General features: G+C 39.5%; 2 protein-coding genes across 3 annotated transcripts; one reads left to right on the top strand and one right to left on the bottom strand.

Moving 5' to 3' along the window:
• Positions 1-230: 230 nt before the first annotated feature.
• Positions 231-14,979, top strand: LOC101804866 (killer cell lectin-like receptor subfamily F member 1). Of its 2 annotated transcripts, XM_005012662.6 has the most exons (7): positions 231-437; positions 6,675-6,752; positions 7,916-8,014; positions 8,916-9,056; positions 10,111-10,259; positions 11,009-11,121; positions 11,799-14,979. In XM_005012662.6, exons 1-7 carry the CDS (start codon positions 356-358, stop codon positions 11,929-11,931), a joined length of 795 nt encoding a protein of 264 aa, XP_005012719.1. In that variant the 5' UTR covers positions 231-355; the 3' UTR covers positions 11,932-14,979. The 2 variants fall into 2 exon arrangements, with proteins under 2 accessions (XP_005012719.1, XP_021123304.1); XM_021267629.4 differs by lacking the exon at positions 6,675-6,752.
• A 2,800-nt stretch (positions 14,980-17,779) lies between these two features.
• LOC101794236 (C-type lectin domain family 2 member B) lies at positions 17,780-24,107 on the bottom strand. The gene is made up of 5 exons (XM_072042730.1): positions 23,953-24,107; positions 23,528-23,611; positions 22,685-22,869; positions 21,493-21,593; positions 17,780-19,876 (listed from the first exon to the last, which is right to left on the bottom strand). The coding sequence occupies exons 1-5, from the start codon at positions 24,011-24,013 to the stop codon at positions 19,762-19,764; spliced, it is 546 nt and encodes a 181-aa protein (XP_071898831.1). The 5' UTR covers positions 24,014-24,107; the 3' UTR covers positions 17,780-19,761.
• Positions 24,108-24,154: the final 47 nt, after the last annotated feature.

Here is a 24,154-nt window from a genome sequence, read left to right as displayed (position 1 = left end):
AGAGCTTTTGTACTTGTGTAAGTACATTTTTTGTGTATTCATAGAAACTTTCCTCTGTTTGGGCCATTTTATATTAATAAAAATAGTGTGTTTTTTATTTATTTATCTTTTCTTCTTCATTTTCTCCTGCATTCTGAAGGGCAAGAGATCATAAAGAAGAGACAGAATGGTGGCTGAAAACAGGCTTTGAAGCTGTATTGAAAGAAGTAACTTCCTTCCTTTTATCTCTTTCTCAGCGTTCCTCAGAGCCATAGCACAGCATATGTATACTTCTGGAGGCAGGCAAAGCTAATACAGGATGCAACCCACTGTATTAAACCTGCTCTTGCCATAACTCAGAGGGATTTGCTCATCAATGGCAGGTGATATCACGTATGTAGATGTAGCAATGCTACCCAGGGAAAGACCACGCACGCCTTCTCGGACTTCAGTTCCAGGTAAAACCTCTAATCAGCTTTTGGACAAACACTGTTTTCTCTCCCTCTGTTTCACTCTCCCTCTCTTTTTTCTTTTCTCTTCTTTTCTCTTCTTTTCTTTTCTTTTCTTTTCTTTTCTTTTCTTTTCTTTTCTTTTCTTTTCTTTTCTTTTCTTTTCTTTTCTTTTCTTTTCTTTTCTTTTCTTTTCTTTTCTTTTCTTTTCTTTTCTTTTCTTTTCTTTTCTTTTCTTTTCTTTTCTTTTCTTTTCTTTTCTTCTTCTGTCTTCTCTCTTCTCTTCTTCTTTTCTGTCATTTGATACTAAAAGAATGCTATAACATGCTGTATGCAGAAGTCATGAGAAGGGCAAGAAGTTGCAGATTGTGGAAGAGAACCTCATGAGATACAAATCAGAGAAGTTGCTCTTAGGTCAGTATTGCTATGGAGCTCTGTCTCAGTTCTTGGCTATTATTTTAAGTAACAGAACAAGAAGAAAAAAAAAGTTGCAGCTTTTTAAACAAAGGTCACTATTTTTAATATGTACACTATGTTTGAAAGCTGTTAGGATATGCTCCACCAAATTAACCTAGCCCAAAAAATCAGACCAATGCATTTTGTGACGTTTTCATGGAAAGAGGATACTAAACTTAATCAGAAAACTAGTGCCAGTCGAAAGTGCAGTCAGTGTTACTGAAGGAAATACTGAATGACTCCTAAAACCCTACTGCTCTTCCTCTTTGATTTTCCCAGAATCACAATAAAGGTCTGCCACCACCTGAGCAAACAGAAAATGCATAAAGGTCATAAGATGATATTTTCATGCTTTCAATGATCATTAGAAATTAATATATTTAGAAGCATTGTATAATGAGCATTTTTAGAAAACATTATGCTTACGGTGAAGATAAATAATGCTGATGATGCTCTGAATGCTCTTAAAAAAAATATAAACTACTTTTTATATTTTTGCAAAAGCTTTATCTGAAAGATAAAAATGAGTTCATTTGAATTAGATACCTAATTGAATAACGTACCTTACACTTTCTATCTGTACATTCACAGAGGCTGTTTGAACTGGTGTAACTTGTACAGCGCAAAGCACAGAGGGTTCGCTCAGAATTTTACCCAGTTTCCAGGGTGATATAATTTATTTGCAAAGGGAGACTGGTGTCAAATCCTGATTTGAAGACATCCAGACGTGTTCCTTGATCGTACTCTCTAAAGGAAATCTTGATTTTGAATCAGCCAGGCTTTAATTTCCAATGGAAGTTCTCATTACTTTCTAGATAGTTCTTGTTTTGTCTTTAACAGATTTTAGCACTCAGTGTTTTCTCACATTAAATTACTAGCCACAGTAGTTAATTCATCTCTGATTCTCCTTTTGCTTTTACATCGTTCATTGTAATTAGCTTTCTAAATAACTCCAGTCATTTTTGTGGATCTTTTGTACATCCACCAATGATTGCATCTCCTTTACAAAATATGGGCATCAGAAATATATATACTCAGTATTACTACAAGTCTCAGGTGTGCTGTCTTAATTATACAGATAAAATATCTTAAACAGTGTTTCCTTCACTACTGATAGATCCCAGTATCATCTTCCTTCACCATAACATCTGGTTGTATTCAAACACATTTTATTCAACTGGGCTTGCATTTACAAGTCTGATGTGTGTCTTAATTAAATGCGTTGTTAAGATTTCTGTTATTTTTAAAGTCTGAAATCTATCGGCAATATTTTTTCTACTTACTTTTGCACAAATGAAAGAAGCACTAAAGAGTATTAGGCAATATTAGACCTATCACCATAGAATCATAGAACAGAATCATAGTTCCAATCCTGAGTTGGAAGGGACCCACAAGGATCATAGAGTTCAGCTCCCTAGTATAAGTTTAGAATATGCTAGAAATAGTCCCTAATGACAATTAGTTCTGTCTTCTTCATTGACATATGCTAACATAGATGTTATTGCAATTAAAGTGGACAAAACCTTGAGATGTATTATCATGCATTAGAAAATTCAAATTAATGATTTCAGCAGCTTATTCCTTCCTTTAAGTTTTAACATTTTTACTGAAATTCATATATATTCATCCAGCTGGCAAGTATTCTTTTACCCCAAGAGGCCAAGCAAAAGCAAAAGAGTTGGTTCTACCATGGGAAGAATGGGAGAAAACATAAATACATCCCCAGCATTTTCTGTAATTTTTAAAAATTCAGGGAAAAAAGAAAAAACAAACATGAAATGTGACAGAGATGTTGACCAATGTTCTTGAAACATGCTTAAACTAACTGTAAATACTGCAGTTATTAGCGTTAAGGTAACCCACTGCATAGCGGCCCCTTACTGATGTGCTCAACAATTCTTTAGAGCTAAAGAGGAAGTTTGTGATCCATCAAACCCAACATAATGAGCTAGGAACTGCCAAAAGCAGCCAATAGAGAGGACCAATGACCCAAGATGCTGCTCATTCAGCCATTTCTGTGTGTTAGATCCTTCCCTACAGGCCAGGAGAATTTCTCTCCAGTGTGGGCTGGGCTCGAGGCTGTTTTGGACAGAACAGCTTCTGCATACCAGACATGCTACTAGCATGTCTCACTCGTTGTCATACCCTACACGAAGAAGTTTAAATGCCTTCTCCAGTTTGAAGACAGCATTTGAAACCAGTTTTCATGGAGAGGGTCTCAGCTCCAAGGTGAATGCACTAACTACCAGCTGATGGGGCTGTCTGTGTCAAGTGTCACAAGCTCTCACTTTGGCTCTAAGCTGACTGTGATAACAATGAAATGTCCACTGGATGATGCCTATTACCCACAAACGCCCCTTTGCCAGACTTATGCCAGTCTTGCTCTTGGCCAGGGATATCTGGCTATCTTGCAGAAAAAGAAGCAGTTTTAAGATAGGCCGGGTTAAAATTTTACCAGGGAGGAAGGAGAGCTGGCTTGAGTCACCACTGCAAATTCAGCATATGAATACTCCAAGTTGTGGATTCCCAAACATTAGGTAAGACCTCAAATTACTGGGCTATTGGAAAGTCAAACATGCCCACCTCCTCCTGGCTGCATTATGTATGAGCTTTGTTAGATGTAATTTACTAGAGTAGATACTAAAATAGTATGGGTGAGGGGCATAGCTAGTTTGTCCTGCTGAAGTATAGCTGCTGTCAAGATTTGGTGCATATGAAAGATAAACATGCTGGGGGCTGAATGTCTGCCAAGGCTCTGCAGAAGTTGAGTAGGTATTTTAAATATGTAAAATTTGGATTTGGGTGTGAATGTATATTTCCAGATCCAGGGCCCAGTTCTTTTTTGTCTTTTCTTTATCTGTGAGAGCTGGATTTGTTTTGGTCATATTATGCAGAGTTTCTTGGAGTTCTCCCATTTACTATTCTTATCTCAAAGGTTATTTATTGAGTATATTTTATTAGGATACAGAAAAAGATTTTAAAAAAGAAATCACTGGTGGCACAGTCACAAAGAACCAATTAGTTTGCAAATGATAAGAAAAACTCAGTTATTGAAAACTATTGGGATAAAGATGATGGAGTGGACAAAGTGTTTAAACACTGTTTACCACAATGTAGGAATAAAACATGTCTATGGATATAAACTTGTGAGGCTGCATCCAGAAGAGTGCCAGAAATGAGCTTGTTGTGATCCTATTCCAACTTGAATGTCAGCGCTAGGTCATTACACAATCTGTTGGACTTCAGCAGTTGGTCAGGTGCTCTGAATCAGGACAAGCTCTGACCTAGAGCTCTGAATGCTCTAGCAGGTCATGTTGAGTTGGTGATATTATCTGTGCACATGCTTTGATGGACTAGCAGGTGCTACCACATTGCATGTGCTTCAAAACACATCTAAAAGTAGAAAAATGTTACATAAATACATCAGTTTTCTAACAAAAGACAGTTCACACTTCCTAGTGTATTCAAGAAATGTTTGAGAGCAACCTGATTATTGCCCATAACTGATTACATACAAGGCATTTCATCTAGAAAAATAAAATAAAACAAAATAAAACAAAATAATATAATATAATATAATATAATATAATATAATATAATATAATATAATATAATATAATATAATATAATATAATATAATATAATATAATATAATATAATATAATATAATATAATATAATATAATATAATATAATATAATAAAAAAAATTGGGAGTTCAATTCCATCATCTAACTATCCTACAAATATTTGTAGGCTGCATTTATTTTGCCCCCTATCTACTTGTGCCCCTGGCCATCTTATCATCCACCCTCTGCTGGACTCTTTCCAGCTTCCCCAGACTCCCTAAACTGGGTGGCTCCCATCTGGACACAACATTCCAGCCATGGCCCCAACAGCAGCAAGTGGAGCAGCACAGAAACTTTCCCTCCCCTGCAAGTCAGGGCTCTCCAAACTGAACCACGCTGGTGGCTTGAACCACTGTGATAATGACACACTGCTGGCTGAGATTCAGCCTGGTTTCTTGTAGACCACAAGAGCACAATTGCTGTAAAGCCTGACTTTCTGGTGTGAATGAACTGCCAGGAGCACTCCCAATCTGTACATTCACAAAGTAGAAGCTTCCAGTAAATAGAAATATCTTTCTGCACTTGATGATTTGCATACAGAAAAGAAGTGAAATTTCAGTTTTAGTAAGTGACAGAGGTCTCCACCTAGAACGAGGGCTCCTTATTGCTGAACTAGGTAGGGGTGTGTAAGCATCCGGCAAAATTCAGGTTACGTGGTGTTTTCAAACCACTTGCTGACTTCTGAGGACTTGACATTCAAATGGTCATGTGCCAATACAGCACATATATAATAGAATACAGCAATATAATAGAAATAATCCCTCTTTTGAAACTTTCAGATTACATGGCTAAGATTTTTTAAAATTATTTATACTGTTTGAAATGTGTTCTTCAAGTTTTAAAGGAAAGTACCTTTATTTGGGAGAGAAAATATTTAGCAATAGTAATACACTTTCTGAAGTATGTATTTTGGAAAAAGTGTTTCCATTTATAGGGGTAGTGCATGTAAATGTTTAGACGTTCCCACTACTGTACTTTGAAAAATATTTACATTCTAAGAAGAAAAATGCTTACAAGCATTTCTTTCTGAAAACAGCTACTTATCTTTACAGTTAAATGTAATTTAGAAATTTTCTGTAGTTCACTGAGCCAATAAATTGTAACACATCAAACAGCAAAATGTATTAGGCAATGTTCTCTAAAACATAGGAGGTTTTACCTCTATGAATAAACCTCATTTTCCATTCAGTACTCCTCATTATTTTTCTTATATTAAACCTCTCCACACTTCAGCAACTCATATCAAATGCTACCTCATTTCATCCCAGTGAAACTCTCTTCATTTTTTTTGCCAAGTTCTTCTCTGACCAGTGAGACTATGTACAACACAAAGTACTTCTTAAAAACCCAATGATCAGAAACCGAGCATGTAGCACAGAAGCTTATTCTTGATTCAGCTTCATTAAAACCCACTATTTATGGAGAGAAGATCAATGTACCAAAGGTCAATATATCATCCATAAAATTAGCTAGTAGCCCTACAAAATACAAAATGGTGAAAACAAAATTGAAAATGTGCTCAGTAGTGAAATCATGTGCATCTAACTCATACCCTCCTATTTTAATTGCTTTTCTTGCTTTGTTTTGGCAATGTGCATTTGGAAAGGGATGCCTTAAATCAGCAGGTCCATTCCTCTGCTAATACAGGTTTCACATAATGCTCTAGCATAAAAATTCACAAGCCAAGAATGTTCCCCAGAACCACCTTGCTGCAGAAGTATTTCTGTGAATTGCAGTTTTCCCTTTGCGGTCCACCTGCTTTGCAAAGCAATCACAGCTCTGCTGCCCAGAAAGTCCCTATGGTACCTCTTGAGATGGCTTGGCAACACTGGGAAACTTTCTATGGCTGGTACCCAGGTCTTAATGAAACGTCAGCCCGGCTGCCTCCTGGTACAGCCATACAGCACCCAATTAGTTCAAGCAAAGATTATGGAGGAGGTTTTTAGTTACTTCCTGACAGCAGCAGGAAATGGTAAGTCATCATCTTGCCTGTTGTTTCTTAAAAAAAAAAAAAAAAAAAAAAAAAAAAAAAGCTGAACCAGCAGCTCTGGAAATGCATGTCCCTTTTTACATGGACTCTGTGTCTCCTGTATAATTCTTTCTTCTTTCTCCACTTAATGGCTCGTTCAACCACAAATGTTAGCATTTCCCTACTCCTTACAGGAAACATGATCACGTATGCTGAACTGCGCATTAAGACGAAACCCAAAGGGTGCAGCAGATCAGAGATTTCCGTTTCTGGTATTGTACTATTTTGTTGGTTGTCAGTTACTAATTATAGTTTAGTCTTTCCTATTACCCAACAGTAAAACCTATTATCAAGAATCTTTACATACAATCTCCCAGTAAGGAATTGATTTCTCATTTCACATGGTCACGTTTCTTTTCACTGGGTTTTCAGATTATCCTGTAAAAGTGATACTGAAAAAGATTTTAAAAATATTTTTAGTGCCTTTGTGCCCTGAACTAAAAATTTAGTAAAGGAAAATAAAATTCTGCATTCTTTGAAGAACCCTCCTATAAGTACAGACTCAACTGTATCTCTGCAGGAGCAGCTGTAGGGAAGCTTGGGAAGTAGCCTAATACCCAGAGCACTATTTGCAGTCCCAGCTCTCTACTTGCAGTCTGTGCCCTGAGGGGTGTCACCTTCTCTACTGAAGGACATTTGCAAAACAAGGCCAGAACCACAAAGCTCTGTGAGCTAAGAGGGAACATTGCAAATATATCTCAGGCGGCTGGAGAACAGGGCAGTTTCTCATCTCACCCTGGAAAGATCAGAAAAAAAAGTAGTTATGAAAGCATAACTCTGTGGGTTGTGGAAACAACACCTTGACCCCAAATTTCCTCGGGTCCTGCCTTTTCCTGGGTATTACACTCCCAGAAACTGATGAATGCCAAATGGCTGGAGAGATGCTTGACCAACTGTATTTCTCTGTGCTGTGAGGTCAGTGTGGGATCTTTGCCTTTTATGTGAGTTTGGGTAAGTTAGCTTTCAGCCACACAGCCAGCGCTTTAACACAGGAGAGCATGGTCAGAGAGCATACCACTGATCATTCCTGACATCTCCCTGGAATTGCTCTGCAGGGCTTTGCAGGGTGTGAGTGGGTAGATGGGAATAGGCAATGCTTGAAAAAAATTATCTCAAAAGAGAAAAAGAGAATTCTTAATGGAATAACTGGCTGAAAATCATGTGCTTTTTCTGACAACAGGATCTTTCAACTTCACTTTCACCTAAGCAAAATAGATGCAAATTGTTGATAAGTAAAATGTCCCCACATACTACAAACGGCAGTTATTTTACATGATTTCTCTGTTGTTTCCACATTAGAAACAGTCATACATGAAGGCAGTGCTATTTTTTGTAGTGCAAATTGCTTAAGCCACTCTTCCCCTTGTCTTTCCAGGCTGCAAACAGCAGCGCTCAACCTGGTTCTATGTGGCACTGGCCCTGGGATTTCTTGTGCTCATTCTGCTGGTCACCATGGCTGTGCTAGCAAAGCAATGTGAGTAAATCCTACCATCAGTTTCATCTCTTCATTATAGGCATGGTTAAACCTCACAAAAACAATGATACAAAACAAACAAAACAAAACAAAACAACAAAAAAAAACCACTTTCCCTTAGCATCACATTAAAGGTGTCAGGTTATACACAGATACAGGAAAATAGATGTGGTGTTCCAAAGGGAACATTTCCTACTTGACATTTAATATACAGAGCACAGATGAAGGAGAATTGCTGCAGTCTACGTCATCATCAATGATGCTGAAAGGCTGTAGAGGCAGACTTCAAATCACTAGGATAATCAGAGCGTCTGACCTTCCTGAATTATGAGTTAAACGTTGCATCTGTGGTGCTACTTTGAGTCTATTTCTATTAATTACTTTGTGGGTTTGAACAAATAATTAAAAAAAAAAAAAAGAACAAAACAAAACAAAACAAACAAACAAACAAAAACAGACTTCAGGTTGTTTCATTTAATCAGACATCCTGGTACCAGTAATATCACAGCCCAGATCATGTTCTAGTTATTTAAGAACTGTTCCAGAGAATATATTAATTTCCTAAAAGAAAATAGCCTTGAAAATTTTCAGAAAAAAAAAACACAACACATACTTCCCCAACAAAAATTCCTACCAAAATATCATTTATTCTTTATACATCCAGCTATCAGATGTGGCATAAACCTTCCTGTACTCACCATATCATTCAGCAGCTACACCCTTTGCCAGACAGTTATACTCACTGAATGTACTCACAATTGAGTGTTCATACCCCTCCGCATGCATATACACACACATCTCACAGTTACAGTATAACACTGTATACAAAGACTGTACTTCCTTGACCCTGTTGTTAATCATAATCTGTATCTATATTTTTATTCCATTTTGTTTCTTCAAGTTTTGGAAGGCAGAGCAGAAAAATCGGATTTTTTTTCCCAGTATGGTCTAAATAACACTGACAATCACATTTCTTCAGAGAAAACAATCTCGGTGGTGGTCCTGAAATGGCTAATGGAGGAACTGTGTGAAGATGGAGAAGGTGAGGAAAGTTAGTCCTTTCACACTATGAAAGATGTGCTGTGTGCACACTTCTGTTGTCTCTGTTCCCATTTCTATGACAGCCCACAATTTATGGGAAATCACTGGTACTACCCGGGGAGCACGGTGTTCCTCCGTAGGAGAAGTGGTGACTGGATCTACACTAACATTTTAATGACATCAGCTTTGCACTATTTGGTACATACAATTTTCAGTACTTTCTTTGACCTTTCTTTCTGTCAAAGGCTGCTATCAGAAATGTCATCTATTATAGCCTCCCTGTATCCTAGAGAACACTTTCCAGACAATAACTGTTTGCAAAGAGTGGGTAGGATTTAGCTTTCCTACCCTTTTGCAAGAATCATGAAGGGGCAGACCTTACTGGTCTTTTCACCATGGATCTATTATTTATTAGTTAACATTAATGCATTTCTGAGTGTTGATTGTAATGAGAAAAAAAATATATATATATATATAGACACTGTTACTTTGAAACATTAAAGGAAACCAGGACAGAAAATGTGAGGGATGTTCCTCACAGATGCTGTGAGTGAAACAGAGAGTGTATCTGGGAATGACAGCATTCACTTCAATTCACTCTAACTCTTTATTCAGCTTGATAGACATAATTTGGACCTCAATAAAGTATCTGTGGTTTTCAGTCACCTCATATGTAATATCTACACACTCTGCATCATGTCCTATAGCATGGTATCTCTTCACAAGGACTTCAAGAGGGGAATGAATGTCTTCGCAGCCCTCTAGGTTCTCCCTGTGCATATCCACCTGGCATATCCATCAGGGAGGGGAGAGCGAGGAGTTGTGCAGTGGTAATGCACAAGTGCATAGCATCAAGGCAAGGGATTGTGAAGCTGAGAACAGGTGTGACAGAGAAGCCTTCAAACCTCACAACCTTCCGCTACCAGTGAACCCACTCTTTGGAGTAAAGGTTGACTGCTTTTGGACCAGCCAGCCTGGCACATGAACATAAAATGCTACAGGGCAACTGGAACAAGTAATGGTGTGAGCTAATGTTTCCCTCTCTCCATCTACAGAAACATGTGAGCTGTGTCCGCCAGGGTGGCAACTACACAGGGGAAGGTGTTACTACTTCTCTGAGGAGGCTGTAAGCTGGGATGACAGCCAAAGAAACTGTCTAGCTAAGAAATCCCAGCTTCTTGTCATTGAAGATGAAATTGAGATGGTAAGTCTTGCAGCAGCCCTAAAAAAATGCACAACAAGCATCTAGCTTAGCCAAACATTTCACCAGGTGAACCTCCAACTGCTGCCCAAATATCAGGTGTACACACAGCCAAGCAAGAACCTTATCAGGTGCAGAGCATCTGACTCCCTATGGACAGGACTTCATTTCAGAGAGAGTCAAGAGAAGAAATAGAGAGAAGCACAAGAGGAACAAGTGTGGAAACCACCACAGTTTTGACTGGGAGGAGGAAATGCTGGGGCTTCCCACTCATCTCCAATACTTGGCTCTGAGAAGAGAGGTTTGATTTGACTACTATTTGACTATGGAAATTCAAACAGTCAAACCTCCATCCCATTTTTCTTTGGAAATGTGAATATCAGGGTATGACTAAATGGCAGGTCATGGCTCTTCTAAGAAACTCTTTGTTCTTTGAGGAACAAGACTTTACCTTAAAAGTTTGTAGTCTGGCTCACTAGAGTGTGAAACATCATTGAGGCCATTTCCAGTTGTTGAGGGTTTTTTTTGACAGCTGGCAAGAAGCTAATTGGTCTGAGCATCAGCCTAAATCAAATCTCTGTGGGTGGTCATGTGTGTAAGCCACTGTAATGGGCTGCTTTGCTGTAGCTGTATCCTTGCCCTTTCCCTTCATGTGAGGGACTGCATTGAAAGCTGTGTATGGGACAGGACAGGGACCTGAACACAGCAGAAAAACTCTGTTGCTGGATAACATATTTCTGCTTGTTCCACAGGAATTTATAGATAATAAAGAGAAAGATACCAAATATATATGGATTGGGTTAAAGGTGGAAGATGAGAAGAAACAACGGAATTTGCTTGGAGATCCCAGAGTAAAAGAAAACAGGTGATTACTGGTTGCGGGTTTGAAGGGGAAGGCATCTTTGGCAAAAGCAAAGGTGTGTCACTCTGCATGGAAATATAACTCTGAGCCCAAGCTCTTTTCCCAAAGTATAGACCTAGTCCTGCAGTCTCAGGCACCTATTTTTTGTCTCTTTCACCACCAGTTTAAACAGATCCTGCTGGGCACCTCTGGAAGCAGATTTGTCCTCTGGCTGCAAGACCAACCACAGTCACAGTTTTTGTGTTTATGACTACAAAGGGAAATTGTTACACACTTCTCCCATTAAAAATCACCATCACTGAACTCTCAGTGCGTAGACTGTACATACCACCTCCATTGAATGTGATGTCTATTACACAGAGTTGGTGCCAGGATTCATGCAGCTGAAGGGTCCTTCTGCCTCTCACTATTACATTGCATTGCGGTTCATCATCATGGCTGCATGCAGAGATTTTCCTCACGTTTCTTACAGTAATGTTCATGAGAATCAATCCTTCAGTGGCCAGAAGGATTGATTGTGGGTGCCCATTCCACCTATGCGTGATTGTAGAAGAACTGTACTTCAACATGTCACTGAATGTGCTTTCCCCAATACCCTGACCCAGTATATTACCAGTGTTTTTATCCAGTACTGAATTTAAAACTGACAAGTCATTATATCCTTCTTGTTCTCTCATCAGGTTAGCTACAAGTAGAATTGGGACTGACGAGAACTGTGCTGTTTACAGAAAAAAAAATACGATCCAAATGGATAATTGCCAGACTTTAAAGAAGTGGATCTGTAAGAAGAATGCAACATTGTTGACTCTCTAAGCTAAATTGCCAAACAATAGGCAGAGTTTTTTGTCAGGAGACTCGTTTTTCTGACAAAACAACAATCAATCAATGTAAATATTATGAGACTTATGCAGAAATTTGAATTCTACCATTCTGTGCTTGCTAAGGCCATGTCTGATAAAATCAGGGAACTCAGAAGTTGCCAAGTGTTAGCATGAAGATCATGCAACAGGACTGTGAGTCAGCACGTGTGGCTCTGGGAGTGCTGAGCATTCCCATGGACAGACAGTAGCAGCAGCTCTTGAACAGACAGGATATGTGAGGATGAGCACTGTGTACATGATCTGTATGATATGCAAGAAAGATGCCACCTGTGAGGGCTGAAGACTGTGCTGGAGCCCACTGCTTTTGTATACGTCCCTGAGGCAGACTTTGGTGAGGCACTTTTTATTTGGGTTTCAATATTTTGGTGTTTTCTGAAGGGCTGGAAGAAAATGATTTTACTAGACAGTGTCTCATACTTATTCAGAGCCAACCTGCATGGCTGCTGGGTATAGAGGTACTGGATCAAGCATGAGGTGACCCATAACGCTTGTGGCTAATAGCCTGATGGCTCCCATCTTCTTCTAATGTTGAACCTTGTGACCTGATACAAAGCTATGAGCTAAGGAAGAGATTTGGACCATAAGACAAGATTGCAGAGGAACAGCAGCAAGGAAATGAAGATGGTGGCCTGCCTTTCCTCCTACATTTTGCCCCTTTATGTTGCGAACTCTTTGACATGGAACTCTAAGTACTGCCTGAGAGATGTGATCAGATATTGAAGCTAAAGTTAAGTAAAATTAATGACTGTTGATCTAGTCAGTAAATAAGATGCTTGGTCACTCAATTTTCAGGGACACCACACTATTTCTGGACCTACAGTGAAAAAATGCTAAGAGCGATCTGACTTACCATCTTTTTTAGATTAATATATTTGGAAAAAAAAAATGAAAAAAATGTCACGATTAGATTTCAAAGAAGTCACGAAAGTAACTTGTTCCAATTGTTACAAATAACTTAGTATAATAAGAGTAACAATTACTCTAGATTTCTAGCTAGCATGTGTCTTTGAAATGAGTAACCAGAGTGCAAATATTTGCACCACTGTTGAAATATTTCCAGTGACTCATGTTCAATAATGAGGAGAGCAAGTAATGTGTAAACATGGAAATTAAAACAACAACAACGAACAAACAACACACATATAGGGGAAAATGGATGTGGAGGTGTAATAAAACTGCTTTCCTCCTGTTTGAAAATCATGTACCTCCACTTGGGTATTCACAGGGCCCTGAAGGCACTAATAGGCCCTAAGCTTCCTGAAAGCCTCTCCTGAGACTCCCACCCAGATCTCCTTCCCATGGGCCCAAGATTATTCAGTCTCAGGCCTGGGGTCAGTCTCTGCCTGGGCAATGTCATAGATGTACTGTCTCCAGTCTTGCTTTCCTGCCTCATTTCTTGGATGGATCTTGAACCTTTGTTGTTGGTATCTTGCCTCCTGGATCCCTCCTTCTAAGAATGTTCTAATTTGTCTCCAGTTCTTTTTCCCTGCCTCCTGGATGAACTCTACACCCACATTATAGTCTTGTCTGTAGCCATGTCTCTGTCCCTGTTGCTCCTGACTGGATTCCCTGAGTGGATCCTGGACCTGCCTCATCACTTGCTTTGCCTGGGACCATTGAAGGACACTGTTATCAGCACCCTGCTCTACCTGCTGTTTTCAGCCCCCGTGGGACTGTGCCTGGTTGATGAGAGCATTGCCTTTGCAAGGTTTGTCCTCTGCTCTTGGCTCACGTTGCCTTTGGTATATTCCTATTTACACCAGCTGCTTCTGAACATACCAAGCACCACAGGTGGCACCTCAGATCTATTGTACAAATCGAGCAATGAATTTTGTATTCCTGCAAATGCTCTTTTCACTACTAGAGTGCGTAATTTCTGCTTTACAAGTTTTATGTCCAGTAACAATACCGAGGGGCTAGGGGGACCTCTGAATTCCTCTTGTCCATACAAAGATGCTCAGCTGTCCTCTGTCTACCTCAAACACCCACTGAAGTGCTTTGCAAACCCTTTTATGCACAAGTTCACCTAAATGAAAGACGATGATTCTTATGGCAGACTGTATCCCATTTATTTGTATATTTCCAGACTCTAGGAGAAGTTGTGTGTGTGAACTTTGTTTTATTATTACAGCAGCAGTGAGTAGAAAAAGATCTCCTCCTTCAAATCGAGAGGTGAGTTACCAAATCTTATACAGGTGGCTCCCCTACAGAAGAGAAAAGCACACCCTTGTTTCTTCTCTGCTGGATACTTGGCACTACTTCTTATAGTCAAAACAACAAGTTGGTATATTTAATTTAACAAAGACTTGTGCAAGCGAAAAATGAACACAGTCCAAACTGAATATTTTATTGAAGCAAAGAAAACCAACTCTTCCACAGTATGTTTGAGTCTTGTTCACTGATCCTGATACACTGACTGTATTAGTCATGAAGCACAGCAGTGGTGGCTGTTCAATAGGGAAGCAAAACAGGGAGACTGCATTTCAATATCCTTCTCTTCTGGTATGCTTTGATTAAAAAATACCAGTGTGACATCTGAGTCCTATCTGATAAAATATCAAACACTTCTGATGTGAAAGCTAATATTCAAAAAGCTCAAACTGAACTGTGAATCTCTAGTTTCATATTCTCAGACAGTGGGGCCACAGAGCTGAGGCATTCTCATACATACAAACTGCTGCCTTGCAAAATCTACTGGTGTAAAATCTACTAGTGTAAAATCTACTTTTCCATGCTTACAGACAGGGTTGCTTAAGCAATTTTTTTTTTTTTACCCTTTCTATTTCAGACAGCATCTCTTCAAATGCCCCTAAAGTTAACTCTTCTACATTGTGCTTACCACAATAAGACACTGAATTCTTACCTTGTTTCATGGAATCATACAATATTTTTTAGAAAAAGACACTCCAAGGCCCTTTTAGGGCCAGTTAGGGAGAATTTCTAAGCTGCCAGGCTTTTAATACAGTTTTTTGTGCTTTTACACTGTCTCTGTGTGGTGAACCGTGCGTGGAAAAAAAGACAAACCACAAAATACCATAACATTAACATCAAAGATGCTACTCTAACAAAAAATGCACAGACTGGAATTAAAGACCTTGTTAGCATCAAGAAAGATAAGTAAGTCCAATATGGCTTTCAAAATGTAAAGCCTTTAGCTCATGTTTGCTGTGGAGCACATAATTAAAGGCAGATGCAGTTTCCAAGGTATGTTGATTCATACCTGCCCCAGATGTGTGGTGCCCATCTGGAGGGCTGTGGTTAATGTCTGTAACCTGTGATGAGTAACTAACAGACACGCTCACAAGTGAGCTCATGGCATGAAGTACCGCTTTTTTACCATGCACGTGATTGCAACTGTAGAACAAATGTTTCATGATATATTTCGTAACACCAACAAACTGACACCCCTCCCTCACATCATGTGGCTCTTAGTGAGTTCTTAGCTGCACTGAAAACAAAGAGAAGGCAGAATACAGCAGTATGTGAGCCTTGAAACTCAGAGACCAGGGAAAATATCTACACAAAAAAGGACCCTCCATATTTTGCAACTCACCTCTCAAACAGCTGTAGACTCATTGAACATTTGAAGACCTCAGAAAACTAATAATATTAAATTAAATTTACAGGCCTCTGCTGACCTGCACAAATAAAAACCTGTTGTGGTGTTAGAATCCATCCATGGACACTGATGGCCAACAGTGCACTTATTTATGGACACGCAAAGGTGGTAGGGAGGTAGTAGGCGTATGTAAGTGAGAGTTTTAAAGGTGAAGAGATCCTCTTTTGAGATACTAACCGCTTGATGTATCTATGTTCCATAAGCACAACACGACAGCTTTTCTTAAGATCTTTAAAGCTAAAGATTAAGAAGTGAATGTCACAATCAGCGTTGCTGACTTCCTTTCAAACGAAAAAAACAACGTAACTTTCCCCTGCAGAATGTAGTATCAGCAACTAAAGACTCGTTTGAAAAACTGTTGTTCTTGTGTTAAAAAAAAAAAAAGAAAAGAGAGAGAGAGAGAGAGAGAAGAAAAACTCAGTTCAGCATGTGTGCAGGGACAGACTTGTTCTACATGGAGAAGGAAAAGCAAGGAAAACGTCTGAAATAAACAAGATACTTTTTTTCAATGGAGAAAAAAACATGTTATTCCAGGGTACTTAGAGCCTACCTTTCTATATGCATTGTAGACAACTCCTGGATTGCTGGGTTTTATGGCAAATATTTCTCAAGACATGTTGTGGTTTAACCCTGCTAGGCAGCCAAGCACCAAATAGCCGCTCACTCACTCTTCCCAGGTGCAATAAGGGAAAGAATCAGAAAAGTAGAAGTGTGAGAACTCATGGGCTTGGAGGAAGAGAGTTTACTAGTTAAACAAAAGCCACGTATGCAAGCAAAACAAAATAAGGAATTAATTCGCTACTTTCCATGGGTGGGCAGATGCTCAGTCACTTCCCGGAAAGCAGGGCTCATTGTGCGTAATGGGTTCTTGGGAAGACAAACACCATCACTCCAAACATCCCCCACCTCCTCCTCCTTTATCCCAGCTTTTATTGCTGAGCATGATGTCACATTATATGGAATCTCCCTTCAGGCAGTTTGGGTCAGCTTCTTGGGCACCCCCAGTCTCCTTGCTGGCAGAGCAGCATGACAAGCAGAAGAGTCCTTGATATAGTGTAAGCACTGCTCTGCAGCAACTAAAACATTGTTATGTTATTAACATTATTTTCCTCCTAAATCCAAAACAAGGCACCATACCAGCCACTATAAAGACAATTAACTCTATTCCAGCTGAAACCATAACACATGTTGAGCTAATTTCTCTGAAATCAGTGGTGATTTTAACAATACTTATGAAGTATCTGTTATTCAAACATCCTAGCTATTACTAATGTAATTAAATATTTTTGTAGCGTCTTACCAAAGACCTTACCTACACTTTATGCAGTCACTAAATCTTGTGTAATCCTACAGATTTAAAAGGGAAAAAAAAAAAAAAGCACTTAATTGTAGTACTTCATTAACCTCACTGTGAGTAAAGCGAGTTCATATCCCGCCCCTTCAGTTCTTAGCATGACAGACATTGGGTATTAACAAAGATGCTAATTGCACCCATTAAGAGTCAAAAAGCGCTTTCATTGTAACCCATTGTGCTCATGGTTTCTTCAAAACCTCCTTTAAGAACTAAAATTTTCAATATTTGGACTCTACATATAGATGGCATTGATGGAGAAAAAACAAAACAAAACAAAAAAAACACAAGAGTGCCATTATTCTGTATTTAAAAAGAATTTCTGGGTAAATCAGTTCACTAAAGAAGATAAAATGTGGTACAAGAATACCCCTTATCCCTCACAAATTCTATCAAATTTGTAAAATATACCTATAGAATTTCAATAATATAAATGCTCTGAAAACTTTGTAAGAACAAACTGCATAAAACTCCATGTTTCCCCCCAAATTTACTATACTGTTTTTATTTCACTATGCTTGTTTCAGCATTTCCAGAGGACTACTTCACCAGTTTAGTTAAATGCTTTGTTAAATCTGACATATTTTGAAGGGTTTAAAAAGATTTAAACTGTTAGAAAATGAAATGTTTTCTGGGGTGGTGGCATGAAATGTCATTTCATGTAAACCCCAACGTTATCTTTAAAGATCTTTTCATACTGAAAACCTGAATATTTTATTTTGCTTCAGTCTGGTGTGACTTCTTTTTTTTCCATATGGTGCTTGGGCTGAAAAAAGACTTTTAATGGTACAACATTCGCACACACACCAGTGGAATTCAAAAGCTCTGTAAAGATATTTATTAAGTATCTTTTCCGGACTATTGCACATACCATACTCTTCAGAGCTAGTTAATTTAAAAACATTGCAGGGAAACAAACAAACAAGTTACATATAAATTAACACATAGATTCCTACTGCTATTCATACTGTAGAGTCTTGTTACTGTGCTTATAAAAACACATGCAATTAAAAAAGTGTAGTTCAGAAAAATTATGATCATATATAAATTAACATCTAGAAGATACAAGTTTTTAACAATATCTGTACCACAAAATCCTGTTACAGTACAGTCCTACTGTCACAGAAAATAATGAAGGCATAAACAAAACAATTAACAAAATTAGACAATTAAATTTTCATAAAAATACAGTGAAGGCAAAAAAATTATTAGAAATAGGACAAAATATAATACTGAAAAAAACACAGTGCAATTTTACATTCTTGACAATGAAAGAAACACAATTATCTTTCCTTCCCTGAAACTACACTGCTCTCTAGTGGCTCAAAAAGTTATTCCACTTGCTTCTTTAAGAAATCCCATGTAGCCTGCGGCATACCACATCACAAAAGTCAACTATGCATGCCTGAAGAGGTGACAGAAGGGCATGGCAATACAGCAGCAGATCCTGTACTTCTGCAGAGTAGCGTATTTCCACTTGAATCAATTAAGCAACACTGATTTCCACCAGATGAGAGGTCACCCCCCCTTATTTCCTAACAAAATACATGGACAACCTCTATGGCCAGGGGCATTCTGTACTAGATATACTGCCAGAGCTGCCTTAAAGAGAGGGAATCTTAGTAAACAAAGTCCTTTGTTTCCAGATTTTATTCTGAGCAGGAAGTATTTTGCCCTGTTATACATGAGAATTCCTGATCCTTCCTTGTCTAGAAAACCATTACAAATAGTCCCTCCATGAAAACAAGCTGATTTGCTTCCTTTAGTTCAATGTCACTTTCTGTCTTCAGTTTACCTTGTAGAATGAATGGACAGAGTTCAGTGGGATTGTGCCCTCATTCTGTATGTTGCTATTGAAAATGATATGCACACAGAACAAAACACTGATAGTCTATCCAGAAATTGACCACTTGTCTAGATTCCTCAAACTCAGATAGGCATAAGACATGAGGAAATCATGAAGGCACATCCTTTATTATTAATTCTCTTATTCTCAATATTTTGCCATTTGCACTAGGGATATTTCTAATTTTACTATATTAATACTTGGACCCTTACTTTTGTAGTTTGAACTTCTCCTCCCCATTTGTGCAAATCCTCAGATAAATTAATACTTTTTATTTATTTTTTTGCTAAGATGGGTGCTGCAGGAAGGAGAGCTTCAGGAAAGCAGCTATATGAATTTCAGTATTACTACCAAGCAAATTAAACAAAATTAATGCAAAATAACAATTACAAAAAACAATGAATGTGATGCAGAGACACACAAGACGCACCCCATCAAACTGGGAGTACGAAGTCCACAATGCTCATGTCTAAAACCAAAGTGCTCATTTCTGGATCATCCTGTATCTGGGAGATACAGAAACCTTTAGGCAGAGCCACATCACTTTGTATAATACCATGCCTGTACACAGAGCTTCGAAAAGAGAAAGGCAGAACGAACACATCCAATGACACACCAAATAGAAAAGAACAGCTGCTTAGGATCCTACAAGACACAAAATCATGGAAGAAATACTGATGACACAAAAGAAGCTACAGGCTGAGCAGTAGCTTAGCAGCTAGAAATATGGGGCAAGAAAATTTATCAAGACCCTGAGAAAAGACATTGAAATGACATTGTGAAAAAACAGAAGCCCCCTCCACGGGCAGAAAGTCCTGGCTACCAGAAAACATGTTCACTTCCAGGCAAGAGCTGAAATACATTCCCAGGTCCCAGAGTATACACATATACTGTGCAGATATATCAGAGTTCTACGTGTCAGAGAAGGTGACTTCGCCCACCATTATCATGCTAAGCTAGTACTCAAGCTACAGACCCACTTCCTGGTTAAATAACATCCAGAGGCCGAGACTCCTTTTGACTCAAGATAGGCACAGTTTCCAGAGCCTTTTACCTCAATCCTGCAAGGGAAAATGAAAGATACTATTACTTTGACAGCCAGAATCAAATAATTCAACAGAGAAGAGAGAACTAAAGGGATTACGGATTCTTTTCATGTAACACCTGATTTACTATGGGCAAGGCATGGCATGAAGATGATATCTTGCTCTCTGAAGAAAATGCCACAGGTATCATCTTCTTTTATGGGGGTCTGGCCCCCAGAATACAAAACCTAGGGCTGGCAGTATTCCTGCATCTTGCCTAGTGGTTGCTTAATGTGAAATACATCCCTAGAGCAAATAATGGAATTTAAATTTGCCCTTCTGAAAGACCCTGGGCTATCAAAGACTGGCTCCACCTTTGACTCCCTTGGCATTCTGTACAGCTAAAAATTTTCAAGAGAAGCTGTGAAACAAATATTTTTTTTAATTTTCCTCTTCCTCAGAATTGAACAAGGCACTATGGTTAAGGGGCTGGTGGGAAATAGGAAATGAATCTCCATTTCTGCACCACAGGTGTGGAAGAGGTAAGGGCCTCCTTCACCAACTGTGTGTTAAAATAAAGTGTAATAGTGTTCAGTGAGTAGGCTAACCAAGCTGGAAAAGACAAAGGCCAACCTGCCCCAGTGCTAACATGACTCTTACAGTTCATGTTCTTAGACATCAAGGTACTCACTCTTTTAAAGACAGGAGGAGCAGTTTTAGGCATGCACAGAGGCAAAAGTCTAAGAATGCAAAGAACTTGTTTCTGTCACAGGCAGGAGTAAGCAACAGTGGGGAGGACTGCAGTTTCCAACTTAAGATGCCTACATTCTGCTTACATCTCCTATTAAACGTGTAAGATATTTGTCAGATCAAGCTTGCAAGTCTCAGGGAGGAACAGGATATAGTCACGCATAACTAGTGATGTCAAAAACCTTAAAAAATGAAAAATCTAAATACTCAATATTAATTTCAGACTTGTGAAATCTCAGTGTCTATCACTGTCATTGGTTATTCTACAGACTCCTGCCAGCAGCTGCCCCAGAATGAGATGCAGGACTCTGAAATGATGGACCAGCCATTGGTGGGAGGAGCAAAGTACCCCCACACGTGATGCCTGTGAGAGAGCATAGGGCAGGTACCACAGAGTAGCTCTTACAACACAAATTCACAGCTTCAACTCCCCCTCTGGAACCCTTTTTTTTTTTGTGTGTGTGTAAGCATATACCATAAGAGGTATGAACATATCTTACAAGCCTCCCAAATACCTTTCCCATAAGCCTCTTGCATTGTTCTTTCAAACTCTATTCTATGATGAGGAATTCAGGTTATTGGAATCTTTCATCCCTTTCCCCATTACGTCAGTACCTTGGTGGTCTCAAGATTTAACTTTCACTTTGCTATACTGTTTGTTACCATGACCTCCCTTCTCATTTTGCTTCTGAATCAGGTGTTACAGATTTATCTCCTAATTTTCATCATCAGTTTTACCCAAACTATGTGAAATCTGTATTGTATTCCTTGCTGTTTCCATTGCCATCTGGACAGCATCATTACAGGTATTTCTTTCAAGTCACTATCTATATCTCTATGTTATCGTATTTTGGTCCTCTATAATCTAGTATCACTAGCAAAAAACAACAGCATTGACTCACAGCTTGTTATCTAATGTGCTCCCATTTACCCAAAAGAATTCTTCATTTATTTTATGAAGTCCAATCCATGGGTCTTGCTTTGTTATCTTCACCATAAAACTCTGCAGGAATAAACACAAAAGAAGTTTTGCATGTTCCATACAGTTATCAGAATATGAAGTCTTTGATGCAAGGCTCAAAAGCAAAGCAATGATCTTGCCTTTCTCTCAAAAGGAACAGTATTAAGGACTAAATCTACAGGATCTTGTGTGATTCACCTTACGGAAAAAGAACTTACAACTTGAACAGAAATAAGCAGACTAATTTTAAGATTATCCCTGCAGCACTCAGATATTGTAGCAGTAGAAATGCCAACTACAAGAATCCAAGTATACTGCTGAATATTAAGAACTACTATGGAACTGCATTTATTCTTTCTCCACGAGAAACTCTTCAAAGAACAATGAGCACCTTTGCAGATAATGCATTTCTCCATCACTGGTATGTCTTCATCATATTGAATTTTTATTACTAAGTAGCAAGGATTTGTGATGGACATTTTAGAGGGAGATGAGTGAGGGTAGAACCTTGCCACAGTACATAGAACAGGATTGTCATTTGCACCCAGTATAGCCATAACACTGGTATCTGTGATGTGATCTATTGACATAGGGAGAAACTGTTTTAACATAGCAAATGCTATCAAGGTCTACTAACAGATATGGGAGGATATATTGTCCTAGGTCTTTTTACTAGTATGATACAGAAAAGGATGCTCTAAACTGCGGTTAAAATAATTATCTCCTAACACCAAAAGTCAAGACTAACACATCTATCAACTTGTCTGTCAATCTATCTTGCTAAGAGAGAACAGTTTTCGTCTAATTAAAGTTACCTAAGATACAACGATATTTACGCTGACAGTTGCCTTCCGTGTGAGTACTTATGGCTGTGAACAGCATAAAATTTAACTCAGATAAGCCTTGGGGATGTTCTAACACATCAACTGTTCTAACACATCAACTGCTAGAACTGACGTTTGCTGTTTGCAGGGAAAGAGGTACGCAGCTTTCTGCTTGCTGTGACTTGTCACAGCCTTTGCATCAGAATTAAAACTGTTCAGCTTACAAGGCTGGAAAAACTCATGGGTGTATTGTGCAGTATCCTAGAAGCGAGATGGAGTGAAACCAGGATCCCTGCTTTGTTCTCTTACCAATTCCTGAAGATTTTCGATCACCAGGAGGGAAGCATTGCGCAATGAGCAGAAGTTCTGACTAGAGTTCCAGTTGGCTTCTCTCTCTGAGAGGTAGTAGCATTTCTTCTGGAAATATAGCCAATCTGATGGACAGAGTTCCAGGGATGGACAGGCAGGAATATCTTTGTCCGAAGAATGGTTTACTGCAAAAAGACAGAAACCTATTTCTTCCAAATGGAAAAGGTTTCTAGAGCTTTTTAGCTTGCTTTGTGGCTGCACCATCTAATTCATCTCAGTCTAACCACTACATAATTATCTCTGCCCAGCAGAAATATTTATTGCAAACTAATTATGTACTCTAGCTCCCGCTAACAAATCTTTAAAGTGATGATCACTGCAAGTCGGTAGAAGTAACTGGGAAGGTAATAACTATGTATGCTTTAGACACTCATCTACAACTTAAATGTTTCTGACAATTAAGGCTTTTGTGAGTGTTTCTTTCTTGTATTGAATCAATAACTTTGTTTACTACAGTGTTAAGGATTACAGAGTGGTTGCAAAAGACAATTTTGCATTTGTTTTCCCAAGCTTGGATTATGATCAACAGCAAGGTTATAGAACTGAATGTCAGAAGCACACTCAGACTAATCTGAGCACTCTCTAACTATGGGAGTTATTTCCCCAGTATTAGACCACAGTTTTAAACAGCAAGGCATGAGACGTGTAATTAGCTTTGAAACACGGTAAGGTCTGAAGAACCCTCTTGTGAGGTCCTGGGGACTTCTGACCATGCAAAACTCTAATTTCTAAGGCTAGTTAGATGTTCTTTGCAAATACCTTACACAAAGTGCATATGCTTACCAAAGTGAATACACAAAATCAAGACGACAGCAGCAACGAGGATTCCAGCAACACCTCGCCAGAACCAGATGTTTGAGAACAGACCTGAAAAAATAAATAAATAAATAAATAAATAAATACGAGGAATTTTTAAAAAACATACGGAGTTGAAGGCAGGAGCAGAGCCCAGGATCCCCGGAGCCGTTCCAGAGGCCACTCTCTGAGGACAGGAGGCGAGGACAGCGGCCCGGGTGGGCGCTGCGGCCCCATCCCCGCCTGCCCGCAGCCCCCGGGAGCCCGGCGGGCGCCATCTCGCCGCGGGGCTTTCCAGCAGCCCGGCGGCTCCCGGGACACCGGCGCTGCCCCGGGACGCCGCGGCTCCCCTCTCCTCGCCCGGCCGCAGCCCAGCCGGCAGCCCGGCCGCCGAGCTCCCTCGCCCCATGCACCTCCAGCCTTGCGGGGCGCCGTCCTCCGCTCCGGGGAGCCGCCAGCCCCGGGGCGCCCCATGGGTGCGGAGCTCCTGCCCCGCCGCGGGAGGAGATGACGGGGCCGGAACGGGCGGAGAGACGGTGCAAGGGCTGGACGTGGGGCCGCAGGCTGGGTCGTGAGACGGGGCTGCACGTACCGGGAGGGCTGGCGCTCCGCACC

This window comes from Anas platyrhynchos, chromosome 1, assembly GCF_047663525.1.
Source record: "Anas platyrhynchos isolate ZD024472 breed Pekin duck chromosome 1, IASCAAS_PekinDuck_T2T, whole genome shotgun sequence".
NCBI classification, from domain to species: domain Eukaryota; kingdom Metazoa; phylum Chordata; class Aves; order Anseriformes; family Anatidae; genus Anas; species Anas platyrhynchos.
This window is presented reverse-complemented; position numbering and strand designations above follow the sequence as displayed.